The 23,626-nt window shown below is 42.2% G+C and overlaps 1 protein-coding gene and 1 long non-coding RNA gene across 2 annotated transcripts in view; one reads left to right on the top strand and one right to left on the bottom strand.

The window, feature by feature from the left end:
- Window positions 1-8,241, top strand: part of LOC137620581 (uncharacterized) — a 252,514-nt gene extending 244,273 nt beyond the window's left edge. The window contains exon 6 of the long non-coding RNA XR_011040078.1: window positions 6,596-8,241. This is a non-coding gene — a long non-coding RNA (uncharacterized lncRNA). The remainder of the gene's footprint in view (window positions 1-6,595) is intronic.
- The window catches only part of LOC137620578 (collagen alpha-1(XVIII) chain-like), a 467,446-nt gene that overhangs the window by 76,181 nt on the left and 367,639 nt on the right, over window positions 1-23,626 (bottom strand). Inside the window, exons 22-23 of the mRNA XM_068350835.1 lie at window positions 21,308-21,446; window positions 18,865-18,930 (exon numbers count right to left, since the gene is read on the bottom strand). Of these exons, the coding sequence (XP_068206936.1) occupies window positions 18,865-18,930; window positions 21,308-21,446 (205 nt within the window). The remainder of the gene's footprint in view (window positions 1-18,864; window positions 18,931-21,307; window positions 21,447-23,626) is intronic.

Below are 23,626 nucleotides of genomic sequence, written 5' to 3'. Positions count from 1 at the left end.
ATGTCCTTCGATTGGTTCTGTGGGTTGCAACACATATACTCTGTTTTTGTTCTACTAATCTTTAGCCCTCTGCTCTCCAATTTCTGTCTCCATCTCTAGCGTCCCCTCCAATCCTTCTCTAGCTTCATCACATAGAACTAGGCTATATCATTTGCAAACAGTACAGTATAGTCTATGATGACTGTTCCCTCACTCTTTCAGTAATTACATCTATTACTATATTAAACAAGTATGTGCTTAATGATGACCCCTGGTGTAAACCAACCCCTACTTCAAACGTCTTGGTCAAACCAACACTCGTTCTTACTTGTGTACCTGCTCCTTCATACATATCTCTGATCAGTCTAACATATTTCTTCGGAAATCCCCTCTCTCTCAGGTATCTCTTTACCTCCTTCCATGGAACTCTATCATAAGCCTTCTTAAGTCAATAAATACTATATGTAATTCCTTTTCGTCTTCTATATTTTTCCGTTAACTGCCTTAGTGCAAACATTGCATCTGTCGTGCTTTTGCCTGGCATGAAGCCAAACTGTTCCTCTCCAATCTCAGTCTCTTCCCTTATCCTACACTATAATCCATTCCCAAAGCTTCCTAGTATGTGGGAGAAGTTTGCCCTATAATTATTATAATTTTGTACATCCCATTTTTCTTTGAATATGGGTATTAAAAAGCTATTCCTCTACATTCTGGGCATCATTTTGTTCCGGTATATCTTTTTCATCAGATCCCACAGCATATCCACTCTAAATTCCCCCAAGTATTTCCCACACCTGACTGTAATCAGTTACCTACAGAGGCAGAAATCTTCAAGACTCAACCTATGATCGGCAAGTTCTTTTGCGTACATTCGCTAGGGCAGTGACTTACTGAGTTAACTGCATCAGCTGTCAGGGGAGGAACAATCCCCATTGATCGTGATCGGTAATTTAGTGCCCCAGAAAGGTTTAACCATCCCTTACATGCCGTCATCTTTTCAGTGTTTTTATCGTTTAGAATAAGTCCTATTTTACCAACCCTAAAAACATCTTGTACTCCAGCCCATCATGTAGATCCTGTCCTACATTCTCTAGATGACAAGGAGGTTGACCTTCTCCACTGTCCATTGATTTAGCAATTGCAGCATTAACAACATGGACCCAATGGAAGACTCAAATATGAGGACATTTTGTTCTCTGGTCTGGAGACTGTTGCCATGGAAGCTGCTTCCAGGACCATCCTAAACAGCATCCCGATTCAACCACTGGTTGCATGCAGATGTATTCTTTGTCTTAACTCCTGAATACGACAACCCCAAAGGCATGACGAGGATTCAGGCTTAGTATTCTCAAGTAGAAAGCAGGGATATTTCTAATGTTCAGCATGAGAAGGATTCAGGCTTAGTATTCTTAAATAGAAAGCAGGGATATTTCTTATGTTCAGCATGAGGAGGATTCAGGCTTAGTATTTTTAAGTAGAAAGCAGGGATATTTCTTATGTTCAGCATGAGGAGGATTCGGGCTTAGTATTCTTAAGTAGAAAGCAGGGATATTTCTTATGTTTCAGCCAGCTTACCAGTGAACATTTGGGTTCCAAAGGAACATGGATGTATAAGAATGCAATAAAGACAGTTCTCCAGTCCTTAACACTCAACGTGGATAAGTCAATTGGGGCCCAAGAATCGTCCATCATTTGATTCTTTCACTACGTTCAAGATGAAGATGGCAAGTGCCCTATGGTCTGCCTTCAGGAAGAAGACTTCTTATGCTCAGTAAATCTGAAAGATAACTGTATCTTGATACCTACCTATTTTCGGCTCAAGCCATGTCGTCCTGATGGAAGGTTCCTTCAGTAGCTTCTTTAGGGTATATATGACTACTGTAGATATTCCCAGAGAATTAAACTAAAGGTTTCACAGAATTCTAACTTCTGGCGCGAGTACCCTAAAGGTTTCCCTCTAGGATATCGTATATCAACAGGGGACACATGCATTGACGCGCCACATGGCTATCTGCACCCCACATAGTGTTTACACTTCGAGGGGGAAAGGTGGCGAGATAACTGAGGAGCCGCTCCAAAGTTATCCTCCTTCGTTACTGTTAGGGTACTCGCAACGTAAACAAACGGCGGTCATAGCTGTCCGCCATCCTGTGTGACGTCATGTCCGTCCTCATTCCTCGCTCTGTAGCTTTCTACAATGGTTGGTTTTTTCCCAGTGATCTCGCTTTATCCCTTGCATCCTTCATCATGTCACAACCTTCGGCCTCGCCTTCGTCTGGAAAGTTGAGTACCAGGTTCTTGTATTGTTTAAATAAGCTCTGGCCGTAAAGTAACAATTTTTTACCCTTAAATCTTGTGTTTTGTGGCAGAGCTGTGCCTTGACCAGAGGTGCCATTTTACGACGCCGCTGTTCACCTCGCATGCTTTAGCTAGTTAGCTAGAATAACCCTCCCAGTCTTATAACTAATTAATATCATTAGTTATTTAGTCTTCATTGCTAGGAATTAGTTATATTATGCCGATGGTATTCTTCGGTGTTCTTGGTTAGCCGACCCCTTGCTAGCATGCTAGCCTACCCTAGGCTGAAGCCTAGTGTTCATGTTTACTTTTGCATGATATAATAAGTGTTCCTAGTGTTAATGTAAATGAACATATAGGCATTTTAAACATACAAGATTCAGTGTTGCACATGTACTTTCGCCTTCTAGGGACCATACAAGGGACCATGCCTGGTCCATCCATGTCACACTCCCCTAACCCAACGTTGGGGCCCTTGTATGCTTTCTCATCTCCACTGTTACCTATGGGTAACCTCCCTCTGGTTAGCTTTGCTATATCTTAGCCCCCTTACCCGGAATAGTTTTTGGGTAGGTTAGGCTAGATCGTTCTTCCCTCTTCCCTACCATAGTATATGGAGGGACCTCAGACAGAACCCCAGAGTACCTATCGTTCATCCCAGTCCACCTTAGGGGAATGCCTTTCCCTTAGGGTATCGACTGAGACTGAAGGTGGAAGGGCTCTGCCTTTCCCCCTAGACTGCACTTGGTTGGGACACGTCCCTTCTTTCCTGTAGCCTAGCGATGTGTCTTTCCCAGCCCTACCTAATCTAGGAGAAGGTTCTCCTGGTTTAGGTTAGGCCTTGGGGGATTCTGTTTTATTATAGTTTAGGACAGTACACCAGTGCTGTACGTGATCTGAGCTAACCTTCCCTAGGTTGGAGAGCGTTTCTCTCCTGCCTGGGCAGTCTAGCACCTAACAGATTCCCCTCACCCCTTGGCAGTATTAGGGTTGTGTCCCCTTCTGCTCCCTCAAAAGACCCCTAACCCCCTCCCCATTCTATCCCTTTGTGTTGGCTTGCCTTCACACTCTTGTCCGCTGTCGTACAACTCTTCTCCTGGGGAGAGTTGTAGGTTTGGCTGTGCTCTTCTGCTTGGTTGGCTGCTCTGCTACACTTCCCCTTCATAGTCGAACTATGGGGTGGTGCCGGCGGAAGATCCCCCTCTTTGAGTGTCCTCTGATCCTCCCTTGGATTACCACAGGCATCCAGCCGTCTGCCGGCTCCCTGCTGCCGGATGATAGGCGTATCCCCTCCTATCATGAGAGCACTCCTTCCAGAGGGAAGTCGGTCGGATATCGGGAATTACCCTTCCTTACCTTCCCTCCTTACCATTCTCTCTCCTATCATGGTGCCGGTCCACTGCCGCCTCTGCTTGCTGGCGCTAGCCGCCGACACCTCAGATGTTACTATGTAGGATTACCTAGGGCGACAGCCTGCCGGCTGCTGGGGGCCGCCGCCCCTTGCCGACGCTACCGCTGACATCTCGGGTAACCCTCCTCTCCATCTTATGCAGCCAGCTAAGGTTCACCAGCGCCGACTGCCGGAGGCCGCCGTGCCAGCGATCGCCTTCCTCTGTCTCCTATCTCTCTGCTGCTCAGTGTGTGGCCTTATATAGATTCACCCCGCCGGACCCGCCTCCGGCTTTCCGCCGGTCTGCCGGTGCCGCCCCAGCGGCTTTAATGGACAAGCACCCCTCCCCCGACTCCCGGCCCCGCGCCGGCAGTCGCTCTGATGCAGCCGGATAGCCTGACCGCTCTTTCTTTTGTATTTCATACCTTAAAAACAGTGGCTATGGTGTACAACTGTTGGCACGCAGGTATTTGTTGGCGCACGGGCGATGAAGGATACGCATGCTGGCGTGCGGGCAATGAAGGATGCACATGCTGGCGCATAGGAGAGCGTTGGCATGCAGGAGAGCGCTGGCGTGTTGCAGAGTAAGGGCACGCAGGAGAGGGCTGGCGTGTGGGAGAGCGCTTGACGTGCGGGAGAGTGCGTGCGTGTTGGCGCGCAGGTGGGCGCTGGCACGTAGGAGATCGTGGGCGCAGGAGGGCGCTGGCGCGCAGGAGAGCGCAAGCGTGCTGTGGTGCGCTAGCGCGTTGGCAACCCTGGGCGTGTGCGCGCAGGCGAACGTGGGCGTGTAACGTGGAGGAGAGCGCTGACGTGCAGGTGAATGTTGGCGCGCAAGCGCATAAGACTGCTGCTGTCTGTGAGGGTGAGCAGGTGAAGGGGCACGCCGAAGCGCTGTAGAGTGCTGGCGAGCGCTGAAGGTCTGGGCGCGTGGCGCGCAGGACAAGCTGCAGAGTGATGGCGCGCAGCTACGCATTTTGGTGGAGCTACAGTGGACTCTACCGGTGACAGGAGTGGTGATGTTAGGTCAGCAGGTCTGGAGCATGGATGGTCGGCGTGCCATTTGTAAGGGCGACCATCCACCGAAGGATATCGTGAACGATCGGCAGAGAGGTACACGACCGAAGTCACAAGACTGGTTGCAGGTGCAGTGATGGTCGATGTATGAAGCTCTGAATGCAGTGGAGGCTCCTCTGCGGGGGACTGCAGTGACGACGATGAACCAAAGAGGCGCCTCTTCACTGCAGGTGAAGGGAGGCCTCTACGGCGAAGAGGAAGGCGAGCCTTCCGACGGATGCGCCCTCTGGGGGCCATTGGATCAGCAAGCTGACCGTGTGCCGCAGCAGTCCTCCAAAAAGGAGTCGTGAACTCCTAAGGGGGAGAAACACTTGCAGGAGAGACAGACGTTGAACTTAGTTTCCCCTTCGGAGGATGATCAGGAATGGGGGAAACTAAGTCACAGGTGTGTAAGGGGGAGCGGTAGCAAGCTACCCTCCCTAATCCTCACTAACTAGCGGCGTGGGTAGTTGACCCTCATTAAAAATTAATGGCTCGTCATTTCAGCTACGCTGAAAGTAATACCCCTATTAAATAGCGTGGTTTGTATTCCAGTTACGGAACAAACCAACATTTCGAGAACTTTCCATGTGAGATTTTTTTTTTTTTTTGTAAAGCTTGGAGAAGGCTTTTTAATAAACATTTAGATTAAGCACCTGTCCACTCTGACCTTGAGTTGAAGGCAATCTTTCTTCTGCCATCTGCTACTTCCAAGATAGGTCAGTGAACTTCGCCCAGTTTCTAGCAAGGTAACTCAACATATTGTAATAGACTTCTGTAGACTTGTCATTTTGAGCTGAGTTCAATGAGAACACTATGCTCCAGGTCTGTCATCTTGTCTCTCATTCCCCATGCCATAGATGATGAGCTCCTAAATTGTTTTATCAAGTCAGAATGGATTGTGAGTATCTTCACTGTTTTACAGGACTCTTTCATGTTGTTTGTCTCCATTAGATTAGTTGAGAAGCAGGTTCCAGAGAATACAATCTCCATTTGCCTGGAAAGCTAATTCTTAAGTTCTTTTCTTCTTTTTGTTTATAAAATCATTTTAAGAGCTTGTGAGAATGTATCACAGGACGAGTTTTTGGCTTGTGAGATATCTTTCTCCCCTTCCTTACATTGACTGATTCTGGGAGGTGTCTGATAACCTTTTCAAGATTACAGCATATATAACAAACATTTGGATTTTTTTTATTTAGGGTAAATCATTGCGATGAGTCAGAACGGGAATTTATCAGTCCTATTGTCTTAATCCACTCTCATTCCTTATAGCATCCTATTGTCATAGTTTTACCATGGTCATTCACAGGTAAGCTTTTATACTAGAATGCTCAGTCCATTGATCTTTGATAAACAATACAATAGTAAACATATTTTTACCCATATTGACTCAACTTTTCAAAATTCCTTCTCCCTGAAGAGAGGAGCCTTGAATTTGGTTACTTTCCTCCATATAGGAGCTGAACGTCAAATGTCACAAGTTCTTTTCCTTCTATTTAGAGTATTAGAAAATTATCTTTCTAATCCATTACTACATTGATACTCTCAACAAAACCTGTTATAATTTACCTAATGTACCCTATTCCTAACTCCTCAAGCTCCTTCCAGGTGCTCTGACTGTAAAACAAGTGAAACAGTTTACCACATTTACCTCCTGTTGCTGCGATCCTTATTTCTATACAGGATTGAGGTGTCTGAGATTTCTTGTATATTTAAATGGGCTATTATAAGAAACAGGTTTGTATGAAAAATCTAACTTGCTTTTATGAAATTACCCTGTAAATAAAAGACAATTAAATATTTTTGGGATATTTTCTCCATTTTTTCAAGTGTAGTGTTACAAACTAAAATTACTTTTCGTTCTTTGTCTTGCAGGAAATTTTCATCATGACAGCATTGAATGTCCAAGATTAGTTTGCTAGATTTTGAACGTTACTAGTGATGTCAAGAATAGTTGTTCACTGTGCATTACAAATACAAACACACTTGCACAAGATGCACCTATACTAAACATGCAAAAATTTCAACCAATTCAATTTATTTCTATATGGGAACAGTAATAAAAAAGTTAATTTGTAATTCAGCACACTGCTAATATTTGAGCATTACATCATCATGCATAGATTCATACATTCAGGTAAATGCATTCACTTTTAAAGTTATTTATTATCTCTGCAATTAAATACCAAACACCTCACCCAAACAAAGCATAAAAATGTTAGATGTACATATCAAGAATGTTCTTAATGTGTGCTGTTGCATGCACAGAAATATCACATATTTCATGTAGTGTTGAGGGTTCATGCCAAACTAGATCTTTTGGCAAAGAGAAACCTCAAAGCAGGAAGAATCCAAAAACCTTACAGTAATACTCATTTCTTTTTATCAAAACCCACACTCAAATACCCACCACATTCATGGTTTTAAGTTTGTTTCCTCAGATTTTTCACACTCGTCTGAAACAGATCAGCATTAGCATGAAACATACCCTACCTGCCGAGTCATCAGCAGCCATTGCCTGGCCCCCCTGGTTCTAGCTTGGGTGGAGAGGGAGCTTGGGCACCGATCCTATGTATATATGATCAGTCTCTAGGGCATTGTTATTGTCCCTTGCCTCTACCATTTATGAGCAGCCTTTAACCATGGAACCTCGCATACTCATCAATCACCTGCCTCACCTTTAGTGCCTACCATACTGTTAACAGCACAGTAGAATGGTCTAGACGTTTTCTCCACTGAAGGATAGCCAGAATTCTTTATTTATAATCTATTAACCCATTTATTCCACATAATTCTTTTGCTACTTTTTTTTTGCTCACATATCTCCCTGAGTGATAAAAATGTCATTTATACATGTTAGCACATTGTGAGGGGATCTTTCTTTAGTGAATGGTTTTATAACCACCCTCTGTTTTTATGGAAGGAAAATCATGTTAACTGTTAAATTGAATATTTGTCACTTTCAAGACCCATTCATATGGACCTAAAGTCCCAGAGGATGATAGCATAATTTTATGCTTCCTTAGTTTGAAATTCTATTTTGCATGTCAGACATAATAGTTTTTTCTTGTTTCAGGGGTCTTTTCTTTAATGAGGGGCCTAACTCGCATTTACTATGATTAAAGAATGCTATGATATCCTTGGAGCTAGAATAGCTCCTGTTATTTTGCTTGTAGTGAGGATGAATTCATTTATTGCAGTGATTATCTACCTAGAGATAGAGGGGCTCTCATAAAGGACCAATCTTAAACAGGTGAGTAAAAAAAAAATAATGCAATCTGAGGAGGTAATTCAGATATTACTTAGTCTCATTTGAGAGACACTCCATTCACTGATGCTTAGTCAAAATCAGCAGAATACTAAACTAAGTATAACTTCTGAAAATTGATAGTAAAAATTTTAATTTATTGTGTGAAAAGTCCTGTTAGAAGTTACTGTATATGATAAAGCAAGTTGCTGTGATGCAGCAAATAAATTTAGTAACCATATTGAGATGACCATTCTTCTTTCAGTTATTATTATTATTATTATTATTATTATTATTATTATTATTATTATTATTTCTGGGCTGACCTGTGATGCCCGGTGAAAAGGGTCCTTCTTTACACTTTTCTGATATAATAAATCTTTCAAATATACCGGAGAAAGATAAAAGCATGGAATGCAGAGGTTACTACCCTCGCGCGAGCACCTGGTGGGTGTCGTGTATAAAGCAGGGGCGTGTGAAAGCCACTATTCACAGGCTGTCTTCCATTTAGATAATTCCTTCATCAAAGGGAAGGGCCGTAACAGAGGCCCTAGATACCACACTTGAACCACGCCACCGATGCCTACCACGAGCGCCCTCTAGGACATCCTTCTGTTTTGGACTTGCTCGCTTGGTCGTAATTTTTTGTGCTCTTGGTGTTTTTCCCGTTTCTGGGTTTAATTCATCATGACTGAAGCTACTACTTCACCTTTACCTATGTTAAGTACCATAGTTTGTTTTGACAGCTTTTTGCAGTACCGGGCAGTTGTACTCTTCCCAGTAGTGTGTTTTTAATTATAGACCGGCTTGGCCTTCCGCGGCGTCGGCGGCCATTGTTGTTTTGATTTGCCTCGCTGGAATTTCATGTTAATCTTGCCCATTTGGTACTCTGTCATCTAGGTTCTTGGTTAAGTCACTTACGCCTTTTGAACCATTATTATTATTATTATTATTGTTTTACTATGGTACTTTTTTGCTAGCAAGTCCAATCTGGACGAACGAAGAATAGCGTCCTTGGCTTTATTATAGTTTAGTACCCGCCCTGGGAGGCATTCGTTAGTAGACTATATCCTTATATATATTTGTTACGCAGTCGTTATTCTTCGTTCTTAGTCTTGATTGACATTACAATTTTATTGTTATATTTATATCATATTGTAGTGTGCTTTTGGTTCTTTATAGCGTAACCACGAGAGCGTGAGCATGGAGTTCTCGTATTCTGTTGCTACAGTCACGAGTTACCCTTTCTCTCGTTTTCTTTCTTTTCCTCGAGTAGGAGAGGTGGATTTCCCGTTTTCCGTTTTATACGATCACGGGTTATCCCTCCCCCCTCTCCCTCCATGGGTTTATGATGTTTAAGTTTTATTTTATTATGTGGCTACTGTTAATATAGCTAGCGTTATTAATAGGTCCCGTTCGTGTGTGAGTCATTATTTTGGGCCAGCTTTATGCCGCCACCCGTTCCCTCGTAGTTCCGTCCTCTCTCCGCTCCGCCTTGGGAGTAGGTTGCGTTCTATTCTGCCATAAGTGATACTCATTGAGTTTGGAACCTAGTCAGATATTATTTGGAGTGCAACCCTCTGGCAGGGCCTCATCCCCCGGTGGTCCCTTGCACTCGGACTCCGGCTACGGCCATATCCACACGAACTTTTCATTATTAATCACAATTTAGTTATTCCGGACCTTTTCACCGGAGATCACCCAGACGATCAGCATTGAGGTTAACATTAACTTTCCGCTGCTACTTATAGTACATATTACTTGGTTTCGGACCTATCACGGCATCCTCGGCTCCGTCCGTGGTTCCGCAGTGTACATTAGTTTATTCTTATTTTAATAGTATTTATGGTGGTCCGGAACCTTGTTTGCTTGCTCCGGCGCTATCCGGTGCATTATATTTTGTATTAATATATTAATATGGAACTCTAGCTCTCAATTATGGAACTATTCTATGCACACATATTTAAGGTTATCTAGACTCTCTTAGTAGATCTTAATCACTGACCAGAGTCTCAAGGAACGTCCAGACTTATGTCTCCTTTCTTTTACAGAAGGTCCACTGCGCCGCCAAGGGCTGCCCCGCTGCCTTTAATGATCCCGTGGGACATGACCTTTGCCGGTCCCATGCGCATTGCGCCATATCCTTCACTCGGGAGCCGGGACAAGCCTCATACATGGTGTGGTTTCCGGAGTCGTGCACGCTCTGCTACGAGCTGTCCTCCCTACTCCTGAACGATGACGTAAGTTGGTTCTTAGTTTGTTCCTTTTTATCCTTTGGCGATGATTTAATTTGTTCCTTATATATGTATACATCGCTTATTGCGTAGGACGATCTGTCTCCTTCATCATTAGTCCCGTTACCTCTTTCAGGCTGATGATGACTCTCTCCGGTCAGCAAGAGCTGCTCTCCGCCCTTGGGTGTCAGGCTTTGGAAGGAATGCTCCGTCTGGCGCACCCTATCTCCTCGACGGAGACATGGCCTCTCGTCTGTTCCCGGGCTCTACCACTGCAGCAGTTCCGCCGGAGGTAGCTGCCCCGGTAATTGAGGCGGTTAGAGCAACCATCCCAACGGAAGAGGAAGCTTTATTGGCGGGGGACGTGTCCTCTCTAGATTTGGACGTTGAACCCATGGACGAGCAGGTAGGTGGTGCTGAGTTGGTAGAACCCTTTTTATCTCTCACTCCTTCCTCTACCACTTCCTTCCTCGGCTTTGATAAGCCTACGGCTTCTCCTCGGGATCCCTCCGTCCCTGTACGACCCAAGGTGAAGCCACTACGTACCTTTAAGCCTTAAGCTTTGCCATTACAGTATCTACGTCACCGGTCCCCGGACCCTCTAATGCTCCTGATGTTCCTATTACTTCACATAAAACCGTGACTGCTAAAAAGTTGAAGTCCGCTAAGTCCAAGGCTTCGTCGGCGGGTAGTGCTTAGGAACCCTCCTTCCCCGTCGACCTGATCAGGGATATTGTTAAGGAGCAGATACAACAACACTCTAGGGCAAGCCACGGGGCGATGATGGAGCTCAAAGATATGGTGGCGAATCTGATCCGTTCAGGAACTCAGATGCCTCCGCCTTCAGCCCCAGACGCGTCTTAGTTACCCCCCTTCGATAAAAATAACCCATGGAGGTTTGCCTTGCATGCTCCATATATAGATGGTACCCTAACTCTAGATAGCATAGGCACCCGCCCTCTAGAGGACCTAGAATTATACCCTCCGGGGCTAGAATTCCCATTCAACGGCTTCGTTCGTTTGAAAGAGCATGCCTTGGTTAGAATGGACAAGGTACCGAAGGAAACGGTAATATTTCCAAAAGAACAGGCCCAAGCTGTCTGGGCCAGGACTCTGTCTGAATGGGGGTGTGCTAACTCCAAGCTCACCCCACACAAAGGGGCCTACACCATTTTTACAACTGCTCCTGCTATTACCTTGCCTATTACAGATAAATTGACAGATCTCACTATTCAAACTGTCAAAGAAGGCTCTTAAAGAGACGGACCCCACCTCCATGCTCATCCCGAGTACCTCTGCTACCTGGGACGACGCTTCCTCTACTTTCACAGTAGGGAAGTTAGACCCAGACTGCGCCTCCGAGAAGCTTCCCAAATTACCGGAGAATCTTCTCAGGACTGAGTTTGAGGCACGGAATAGGTTAGCTAAATCTCTCCACTCCATCGCCTCCGCAGAGTCCCTAGCGTCGCTTTATCTGACTGAGATCTTGTTTCCGATATTCACAAAGAACCTGTCTCTGTCCTACCAAGTCGACTTCCACAATTTCTGGTCGCCTCGGGTTAGCTGCAAGAAATACGTTCTGTCTGAGGCCTCTATCAGACATGAACCGAACAGGCTGATAGCGTCCTCCTGCTGGGGTAAGACCCTCTTTCCTCAGGAGGAAGTGAACAAAATCCTTCAGGACGCTGCGAGGGCAAACCAAAATTTGCAAGTAAGGTGGGGCCTCACTGCCAAAAGGAAGGTCGAAGCCCAAAAACAAACTTTCTTTAAGAAGAAGCAGAGATTTACAGCTTACAAGACGAACCGGGGTTACTACCATCAATCGACAGTTCCAAACTCGGCATCACAGTCGCCCTCTGCTTTGACGTCTCAGCAACCTGCTCCCCCTCAACAGGTGGTCTACCTCACGGCTTCCCCAGGTACACAACCCAACCCCGCTGGGATGCCCTCTCCTGCATACAACCCTAGCTACGAATCCTCAGGTTCCTTTCGTGGACACCAGAGAGGAAGCTACAGAGGTAGAGGACAGTTCCGCCAATGAGGCGGGCCTAGGACAAGGGGTGCTTGGGGAGGGAAGGGACCTAGATTCACTCCCTCGCAATGATGTGGGCCCGGTAGGTGGGAGACTATACCACTTTCGAGACCATTAGACCTTCAGTCCGTGGGCTCACAGCATAATCTCCAAAGGTTTGGGTTGGAAATGGTCACAGGGATCTCCACCTCCACCAGTGACCTTCTTCCAGAGACCCACTCCCATCCTGAAAGAGTACACCACAGAGTTACTCAAGAAGAAAGCAATCAAACGGGTTCGATCACTGAAGTTCCAAGGACGCCTGTTTACAGTTCCAAAGAAAGACTCGTCGGCATTGAGAGTGGTCCTGGACTTGTGAAAAAACTCTTACATTCTCTGCGACAAGTTCCGAATGCTGACTATCTCTCAGGTACGGACCTTACTTCCCCGTGGGGCAGTCACCACCTCTATCGATCTTACCGACGCCTATTATCATGTGCCAGGAGCTCGAAACTTCTCTCCTTACCTAGGCTTCCACCTAGGCAAGAAAGCCTTTGCGTTCAAAGTCATGCCCTTCGGTCTCAGCATTGCCCCCAGGATATTCACGAAACTGGGAGAGACAGTGCTAGAACAACTCAGGAACCAAGGGATACAGATCATAGCTTATTTGGACGATTGGCTCATTTGGGCTCGGTCGACCCAGGAATGCAACAGAGCTACGACGAAAGTAATTCGGTTTCTCACCAACCTGGGATTTCAAGTCAATCTCCAAAAGTCCCGCCTACAACCATCAAGCCACTTTGAATGGATTGGCATTCAATGGTACCTTTCAAAGCACAAGTTATCCCTTCCCCCCCAAAAAGGTAAGAGAGATAGCTTCCAAAATCAGAAATTTTCTCAAACACAAACAGGTGTCCAGAAGAGCCTTAGAAAGAATCCTCGGCCTTCTCCAATTTGCTTCAGTAACAGATCTCCTATTAAAACCCAAACTCAAAGACATCAATCGAGTTTGGAGAAAGAGAGCTACAGTACCTTTAAGAGACAAGATCTCGAAGATCCCCTCTGTCTTAAAACTGAGACTACGCTCATGGTCCGAACCGAGGAACCTCTCCAAATCGGTTCCTCTACAATTCCCCCTTCCACAAGTGACAGTTCATACGGACGCATCTCTGTGTGGCTGGGGGGGGGGGGGGTTACTCCGAACATCAGAAGTTTCAGGGCTCTTGGTCACCCGCCATGAAACAGTTCCATATCAATGTCAATGTTCTCGAAGCCATGGCAGTGTTCTTGACCCTGAGGAGACTCTCCCCTCCGAGGTCGACCCACATCAGAGTAGTTTCAGACAGCACAGCTGTAGTACACTGCATCAACAGAGGAGGATCCAAGTCACCCAACCTGAATCAGGTCCTGGTCACTATCTTCGTCTTGGCAGCAGAAAAGAACTGGTTCCTGTCAGCAACTCACCTAGCAAGAGTCCAGAATGTAATAGCGGACTCACTATCCAGGACGAAACCACTGGAATCAGAATGGTCTCTAGACATAAATTCATTCCGGTGGATACTCAGGCTGGTTCCGGGCCTCCAGGTAGACCTATTCGCAACTCAGCTGAATCACAAACTTCCCTGTTATGTGACCCCAAACCTGGACCCTCAGGCTTATGCCATGGACGCATTAACCCTGGATTGGAACCATTGGAAGAAGATTTACCTATTTCCTCCAGTGAATCTTCTAATGAAAGTTTTACACAAACTTCGCTCCTTCCGAGGGGCAGTGGCTTTAGTAGCACCTCACTGGCCAAAGAGCAGTTGGTTTCCTCTCCTCCTCGAGTTGAAACTCCGTCCCTTCCGGATCCCATTCCCCAAACTGACCCAACTAGTCCAAACTCAGACTGTGTCAGATTCCTCAAGGATAGCCAAAACCCTAACTTTGTGGACTTCATGAAGTTTGCAGCTCGTAGAGACGCAAACATTGACCCGGAAAACGTCCTCTTCATAGAATCAGACAAAAGGGACTCTACAATTCGTCGATATGATTCGGCCGTTAAGAAACTTAGCAGATTTCCTAAAGAATTCAGACCATACTTGTATGACTCCGAATTTAGCCATCTCTTTCTTTAGGTTCCTATTTGACAAAGGCCTAGCAGCTAGCACTATAACCACCATCAAGTCAGCTTTGAAGAAAATCTTTCTTGTTGGGTTTAACATTAACCTAACTGATTCCTATTTCTCATCTATTCCAAAAGCATGTGCTAGGCTTCGACCTTCGGTTCGTCCACAAAAGGTCTCTTGGTCTCTGAACGATGTCCTCAAACTTGCGTCAGACACGGACAATGAATCCTGCTCCTATATCACTCTTCTTCGGAAGACTTTATTTCTAACGGCTTTGGCCTTGGGTGCTAGAATCTCAGAACTAGCAGCTCTCTCACGAAAGTCAGAAAACATAGATTTCCTCCCTTCAGGTGAAGTACATCTTTCTCCAGACAGAGCTTTCCTAGCTAAAAATGTGGACCCACAAAATAGGTGGTCCCCTTGGAAAATTATTCCTCTTCCCCAAGATACTTCTGTGTCCAGTCACTACTCTCAGGGCCTTTTTAGCTAGAACTGCCACCCGCTCGTCTGGCCCCTTGTTTATCAGGGAACAAGGAGGTACTATTTCCATTCAAGGCATCAGACAACAAAGCCTCTACTTCACTAAACATGCTAATCCGGAATCTTTTCCCCACGCTCATGATATCCAGTTAGTAGCTACCTCCATCAATTACTTCCAAAATATGGATTTTGATGACCTCAAAAAATACACGGGTTGGAAATCTCCTATGGTTTTCAAACGCCACTATCTAAAGAACTTACAGGCCCTTAAATACCCAACGGTTGCAGCTGGGAGTCTTATCTCTCCCCATTAATCTCTTGTTCTTCCTTTCTTCTATCTCTTCTCTCCTCCCTCCTACCCGCTACTCACACCAGGTCGCCACTCTCCTGGGTGGTTCATTAGCCTTAAGATTATTACCATGTTTAATTCCTATGGTTTAACTTATTGTATTTACCATTACTTTAATGTTTGGATATTCTTAGACATGTAAGATTTGATGCTTTTGTGTTTGGATACTTGGATGCTTCCTTGTCTTCATATTTATTTAGCCTTACGTTCACTATGTCCTTTGGCTAGTTTGTAATCTTATGTTTACTTGCATTATTATATTATATTATTTTGTTACATGGTGTTTGTATTCTCCTCATTATGTTATTATTTTATTGGGCTTGGAAGGCATTCTCTGGTACATTTTCACCGGGCGTCACAGGTCGACCCAGAAAAGGGATTTTGACGAAGGAAAAATCTATTTCTGGGGAGAGACCTGTGACGACCGGTGAAACCCTTCCCTGTTATTTTGTACATTCCCACCCTTTCCTTTCCAAGCCATGTGTTCTTGCAGAAGGATGTCCTAAAGGGCGCTCGTGGTAGGCGTCGGTGGTGTGGTTCAAGTGTGGTATCTAGGGCCTCTGTTACGGCCCTTCCCTTTGATGAAGGAATTATCTAAATGGAAGACAGCCTGTGAACAGTGGCTTTCACACGCCCCTGCTTTATACACAACACCCACAAGGTGCTCGCGCGAGGGTAGTAACCTCTGCATTCCATGCTTTTATCTTTCTCTGGTATATTTGGAAGATTTATATCAGAAAAGTGTAAAGAAGGACCCTTTTCACCGGGCGTCACAGGTCTTTCCCCAGAAATAGATTTTTCCTTCGTCAAAATCCCTTTATTATTATTACTTGCCAAGCTACAACCATAGTTGGAAAAGCAGGATGCTATAACCCCAGGGGCTCCAACAAGGAAAATAGCTTAGTGAGGAAAGGAGACTTGGAAAAATAAAATATTATAAGAACAGTAACATTAAGATAAATATTTCCTATTTAAACTATAAACACTTTAACAAAACAAGAGGAAGAGAAATAGGATAGAATGATGTGCCCAAGTGTACCCTCAAGGAAGAGAACTTTAACCCAAGATAGTGGAAGACCGTGGTACGTACATAGGCTATGGCACTACATAACTATCATAATTGCAAATTAAGGAACTATAAAAAGTTAGTCACCATGGATACTAGATTTACCAATTAAAAAAAATATTAAACATAGTTAGGTAGATGGATATGATACAGGCTTTGTGGTTTTAATTTTCCAAACCTAACATACAGTTGCTACAGATTTGTTCATCAAATCCAATCTCCTGGGATGTGTTCAGAGCAAAATAAGACCAATCTCCTAGGATGTGTTCAGAGCAAAATAAGACCAATCTCCTAGGATATGTTCAAACAGAGTAAAAGTTCTTTACTAGATCTGGGTTCTTGGATGCTTAGTTCTTAGCTGCTATATCAGCATGGTCTTTTTAAAAATAAAATCAAAACAGGGACTTACAAGATGCACATAATGCAAAGCCTCACTAACTCTTATCTATCTATCAAACTATCATGGCACTAGACCCAATTTTGGGGGTTAGCTGAATAAAAAGAAACAAGGGGGGATTTTTCCTCCTTGTCCCTCCTTGCCTGACGAGGAACTAAACAGAGTTTGATTGGGCCACAGCCCACCCTCCCCTCCATCTTCCAGCACAAATGAAGCTTCGTACTTTGAATTCCCTTACTCACTCAAATTATATACAGTATGTTATTCCATTTGAGGAAGATGGGTGGTTGTAAGACTGGCTAAATGGTTTTTTAAGGTTAGGCTAATTTTGAAGTACTGTAGAGTCTGTCATTGGAGGATATACCATGTTAGAAAAACATGAACAACATATAAAAATGTAGAGCTATCTATTTACCAAGGCACTTCCCCCCAATTTTGGAGGGTAGTCGACATAAAGGAACAAAAGGGTACTTCCTCTCTTTGGTCCTCCTAGACTGACGAGGGATTCAGCTGAGTTTGGCTGGTACTGCTAGAATGCCACAGCCCACCCTCCCCCCGTTATCCACCATAAATGAAGTCAGCGGTCAACAAGGCAACCGAAGGAAGCAGCAAGACCTACCAGAACTGCGTCACAATCGCTCGCCATTCATTCTTATTTCTAGCATGCTCCCTTGCCTCTCTCAGATCTATCCTACTATCACCCAGAGCTTTCTTCACTCCATCCATCCACCGCACCTTGGTCTTCCTCTTGTACTTCTCCCATCAACTTTTGTATTCGTCACCTTCTTCAGCAGACAGCCACTTTCCATTCTCTCTACATGGTTAAACACCTCAACACATTCATATCCACTCTGGCTGCTAAATCATTTCTTCCACCTGTTCTTACCCTCACTACTTCGTTCGTAACCCTATCTAATCGAGATACACCAGCCATACACCTCAGACACTTCATCTCAAACACATTCAATTTCTGTCTCTCCTTCACTTTCATCCCCCACAACTCCGATCCATACATCACAGTTGGTACAATCACTTTCTCATACAGAACTCTTCTTTACATTTATTCCTAACCCTCTATTCTTTACCAAATTTGCTGCAACAACAGACCCAAGTACTTAAACTGATCTACTTCCTCAAGTAACTCTCCATTCAACATGACATTCAACCTAGCACCACCCTCCTTTCTCTTGCATCTCATAACCTTACTCTTACCCACATTAACTCTCAACTTCCTTCTCTCACATACCCTTCCAAACTCTGTCACTAATCGACCAAGCTTCTCCTCCGAGTCTGCAACCAGGACAGTATCATCTGCAAACAACAACCGATTTACCTCCCACTTGTGATGAAAATGAAGCGGGAAAACAAAGATCATGTTAAGAAATGATCAGATTGTAAAGTTGGTTTAAAAGAGTGTAGATCAATCAATGCTTGAATGACTTGTGTCAAATTATAAAATATCTAAGGGAAACTATCCTCTACTATGGCTTACTCAATACGCAGTATATTATTGCTGATTCAGTAAGTAATAATGTATATTATTACTGACTGCCTACCCTTGACCAATTGAAAATAACAGAACCATACTAGATGATGATACAGGGAAAAATACTCGTACAACATAATTTTTATATGCATTGTGCTGAAATGTATTTAAGAGTAATTCTTATGTTTGGGAAAAAAAAAACTGTTCTTATTCAACATGCACGGCAAATTTACAGTTTCTGAATGAGTGAGTAGAATAACCTAATTTTCCGGATTTAGTCTAATGCAGGGAAGCAAAGGAAAGACACTGAACCCATGTATGCTTATGGATGTTATGGATCATGTAAATATGCTAAAAATAAAGAGAGTTAAGATTTGTACAGATGTGACTATTCAATAGGTCTCTCATGCATTACTTCACTGTAATGTTAGTTGTGTTGTTTTTAAGCAATATTTTCTTTTCCAACTCCTACAGCACTCTGATAAAACTACTTATCAGTTATAACTGTAATCCTGAGCAAAATCTACGGTACACCTTAATCACTAGTATAGATTAGAGGGGGTATAAATCTTGATTATGATGACAAAGTGTTCTACTGCTCAGAATTGTAAGAGTTGCTGCTATTATTAAATCAACATAAACAACAAAGTTGTTTGAATGTTATTTAACAGACACTAAAACAAATTTACTTGGAAGTAACATAAAAAAATTATCACAAAGAGAAATGCACAACACCCTCATAACAGACAAAACATTAATACACCACCTCTGTTTCTATGTAGTCCAGTTATTCGGCGTAGTTCTTCAAAGCCTCCAAGGGTTCCCTCTGTAACTTAGGTTAGAAAATAATATACAGTATAATACACGGTGCTAGTTGTAAAATAAGGGCTGTGAGAGAGTTGAGTTAATGAAACTAATCTAGAGAAGAAATAATAAAATAAAACTAAATTTATACAATCAACAAAGCCTTTGTCTAAAATGAGTGATTATGACTACCAGTCTTTAGCATTCCAAATTATGAGTAAAGACCTACGCCAGGGCATACTTTTGAAAATATTTTATATCAAATCAATAACAACACAATTTTGTACTTTATTATAACAGAACCCTAGTCATTTCAATTCAAGCTCTCTATTTTAGTAAAGTATACTAGTATCCTTTACAGTTAATCTTACATTATTTATGTCTTTCAAGAGTATGTTGCCCTTCTGGTGTTAAACAAGTGATATGATGATAAAGAGGGGACAGAACGTTCACACTGATAAGTGAGGGCTACATCTATGAGTAAAATTAGTCACATTAACTGAATTTTAATTCATGCAAGGATTATGAAAAAAGGTGCACTGAAGTGAATAAACAAAGTCCAATATTAAAATCTTATTTGTTCTCATTATCAAAGGTGTAACCAATACTTTATGCAGTTTTAAAGTATCAAATCTCCCTTTAATATGATTCATTTCAAATAATATCTTTGAAAAAAGTAATGTAGAAGAATGTGAAAGAATACTGTCAACATCTACTTCCATAGCTATACTATTCAGCAGCAGAAACATCATAAAGAGACAAACGTTGAAATTAAAAGTAAACTTGAGTATGAAAATAATCTCCTTGTATGAGGATTTAAAGCCATTCAAGAATATATAATGAAAACTATTCAATGCTGTAAAATATATTTGTAACATGAGTTTTGTTCCTTGTATCATTAATTTATAAGGGCCTGTATAAAAGTAGTTAGAGGCATTAAACATTTATGCGTTAATGCCTATGCTTAATATAAGTGAGATTGTTCAACATCCTAACAGCTATTAGAGTACTATACTATATTAACACTATTACTATCATTATTACAGCCGTGCCCAATGTTCAGTTGATCCACTTATCCAGGGTCAACAGAGAAAGTATATATTGTTTTTATAAGCTGTTATTATTATCCTTATCCTTATTATTACAGTGAAATACTCTCCTTATTTTCATCAATTTAGTAATGTACAGACATGTCTTTCAAGGGAATAGTGCAGTATAGGAGTTGTAAATACGGAGAGGTCTGAACATAATAACCATAGATAATGGGGCACTCACTTTTGTATGTATATTATTACTAAAACTTAGTTTCAAGAGGACACCAAGCCACATTTCTAAACTCAAAGGACTTGCCCAGAGGATTTAAAAATGAGGTGAATATCTAAAGATGGAATTGTAATTTGGACAGCCTATTAATGAGACTGAAAAGAATAGATGAAAAATACAAAAAACTGTGCTGTTGGGATCAAAGGGGTGCTGTAAACACCCTTTAGTACTATGTACTGTGTGGAGATACACTAGCTGGTACCATTGAAGAGATCCTTACTGCTGAAACCTATAAGTTGTTAGAAAGCAATTTCTTTGCATTATATGAAAACCTTCTATCAAATATAATACAGTTCATGATTCAATTTAAATGTTGTATATTTGCAATAGTGTGATACACCCTAACCATTTCACTCCTCAAAATTAATATATTACATAATATTCAGAGGAGCTTGAGAACAAGCGTAAGCATACTTTTAATATTCTATAAACTAGATGAAGTATATTTCCATCTCTTATCATAACTGGTGGAATGTTGACCTAATAAATGCAATAAGGGATGGTCTCTCTCAATGAATTTTAGTCGTTAAATAATCTCCTTTATAATATTTAACTAATATCATGTACTGTATCAAGAAATGAAGTAATGTGGAGTGAAAACATTTTGGCACTACATTAGGTATCGAGTGCAAAATCGATTGAGAAGCTTCAACTACAAGGTAGCTGCTTGTATTACTCTACAACTAAATAGAATTATATGTCAAAACTACTTGTAATGACTTTTCAAGCTATCTCCATCCTTAAGAAGTTCAATAAATTTATTTTAAGTATCATGATAGACAAATGGTTTTCCTACACCTAATATTAAATGTTTAGGCATTTTTTAGTGTCTTAAATTTTGTGATTTTAGGTACATAAACCCCATCAATGTTCCTAAAGAAATCGACCAAAGCTCTCTGCTAGTCAAGAGCAGCTGTGTCTCATAACTAGATAATTATTGAGACCATATGGTTACACCTATGAATGTTAGAAAAGAGTATTATCCAAAAGAAATGTAAATATAGAAATGAACTACTTGTGGATTCTGGCTATGCATGTTGTACTGGGGAAGCAAACTAATTTTAATCCTTCTGTATCCTTACCTGGCTCTCCTTTGGATCCTGTTAGTCCTTGATTGCCTGGAAGGCCATGACCTGTGACACCAGGAGGACCCCTGGGTCCTGGTGGCCCCGGTGGTCCTGGTTGTCCTAACCCTATCATACCAGGAGGGCCTGGGGTTCCCTAGAAATTCAAGATCATTAAGAAAAATTTGTAACCACTAGTTATTGTTTTTGACTAATAGAAAAAGATATGATAATTTTTAAAAGAATTTCAATACATTAAGTGCATTGTATACAATATAATCTATGCTTTTTTTCGCTATTACTACTAACAAGAATTTTCGTTTGATTTAAGAATAGCAATGCTATCATTAACACTGCAATAAGTTTGATAATGTAAATACTGTAGTTATGGAGTAAACTGGAAGAAAATTTCAACATGAAATGCATATTCACAGGGTTACGAGGTAGATTTTCAACCGTAAAATATTATTTCTACATGAGCAAATATTCCAAATCTATGGAATTATTATTGAAGTTGTATATATTCTATGTTCATCAATGTGGGAAGAAGGGAACTGAATATAATCAACTGATTTCTCTTAATTTCTCAACCCCTATACCCTCCCAATGAGAGATAGCATTGATAAAGCCATTGAGTTTCAGCACAGTATATCATTCTCGTGTTGAAACTTGGTGATGGGCAAGAGGGCTCTTGAACTAGGGGAAATTGCTCCCCTAGTTTGAATATCTCTCTCTCTCTCTCTCTCTCTCTCTCTCTCTCTCTCTCTCTCTCTCTCTCTCTCTCTCTCTCTCTCTCTCTCTCTCTCTCTCTTAATATTACTTCCACCTTCTCCTAATATTATAAACTTTCTTTCGTGTTGCTGTCCCCACTCTATAAGTAAAATTTCCCATATGTATGTGTATATATGTACATATATTTTTGGGCTCAAGTCATGACGTCCTGGTTCCTTCAGTAGCTTCCTAGGATATATTTAACTTCAGTGGATATTCCCAGAGAATTAAACTAAAGGTTATCACAGAATTCAAACTTCTGGTGCGAGTACCCTAAAGGTTTCCCTCTAGGATATCGTATATCAACAAGGGACGCATGTATAAACACGTCACATAGCTATCTGCACCCCATACAGAGTTAACACTTCAATATGGAAAGGTGGCTGAGTAACTGAGGAGCCGTTCCAAGGTTACTCTCATCCGTGGCTACTTTTGGTACTCGAGACGTAAACAAACGGGCGCCATTGCTAAATGACGTCACGTCCGTCCTCATCCTTTCGTCTGTAGCTTCTACGCTAAGTCGGATTTTTCCCAAGTGATTTCTTTATCTGCTTACATCGCCGTAATGTCACAGTCTTCAGGCTCGCCGCCTTCTGGAAAGTTGAGTACCAGGTCTCAGTATTGTTTTAATAAGCTCTGGCCATAAAATAACTTCTACTTTTCGTAAAATATTGTGTTTTGTGGCAGAGCTGTGCCGATACCGGACGCGCCATTTTACAGCGCCGCTGTTCATGTTGCATGCTTTATTTAGTTAGCCAGAACAGCCTCCTCCGGTCCTTTAACTAATTAATATTATTAGTTATTTAGTCTTCATAGCTAGGGAATCATTATACAGTGAGCCCTCGCTACTTCGCGGTTCGACCATCACGGATTCACCACTTCGCGGATTTTTTTTCATAACGCATATATATACACATATCGCGGATTTACCGGAAATTTCGAAAATACCGCGATATATGAAGACACCAAATACATATTTCGTTAATTCCATTAACACTGTAATTAGTAATATCTGCTCTTACTGATGGTTCATTGCATTACATATGACATATAATTCAGTACAGAAAGAAATAAAACACGAAAAGAGAATGTGATCATATGATAATTCACTATACAGTACGTAGTAAAATTAAATCGAACATGAAACGCAAATCAGATGCAGTCATACCGTATTTGAATGGTGTAAGGCTGCTGATGGCTACTATTACAAATGTAATTTATGTGCATCTTTTCCATGAATCTTTTGTATGTATACGTACGTAGTACTGCATCCAATAATATTCTTTGTTGCAAAAATCACATCTCGAATAAGCGTACATATCCTACAACAAAACAAACGTAAAATAGCGTACGTAAAGCTGTATACAAGTACGTAGTACCTTGTATTTGAATTGGTAACTACTACGTAGCATGTAAGACAGATTGTGATTGGTTCAAGTGCTGATAGATGACGAATCAGAACCGAAGTTTTGTAATCTAGCCTGTGATTGGTGTTTTGACTGCTTCTCCAACCTCCAGCATCTTTTCGCGGCCACTTCGTTCGCCGCTCTCTCGCCGTGTAGATGC

The sequence above is a fragment of the Palaemon carinicauda genome, chromosome 27 (genome assembly GCF_036898095.1).
Source record: "Palaemon carinicauda isolate YSFRI2023 chromosome 27, ASM3689809v2, whole genome shotgun sequence".
Taxonomy (NCBI): domain Eukaryota; kingdom Metazoa; phylum Arthropoda; class Malacostraca; order Decapoda; family Palaemonidae; genus Palaemon; species Palaemon carinicauda.
Note: the sequence above shows the minus strand (reverse complement) of the source record. Positions and strands in the feature narration are given on the sequence as shown.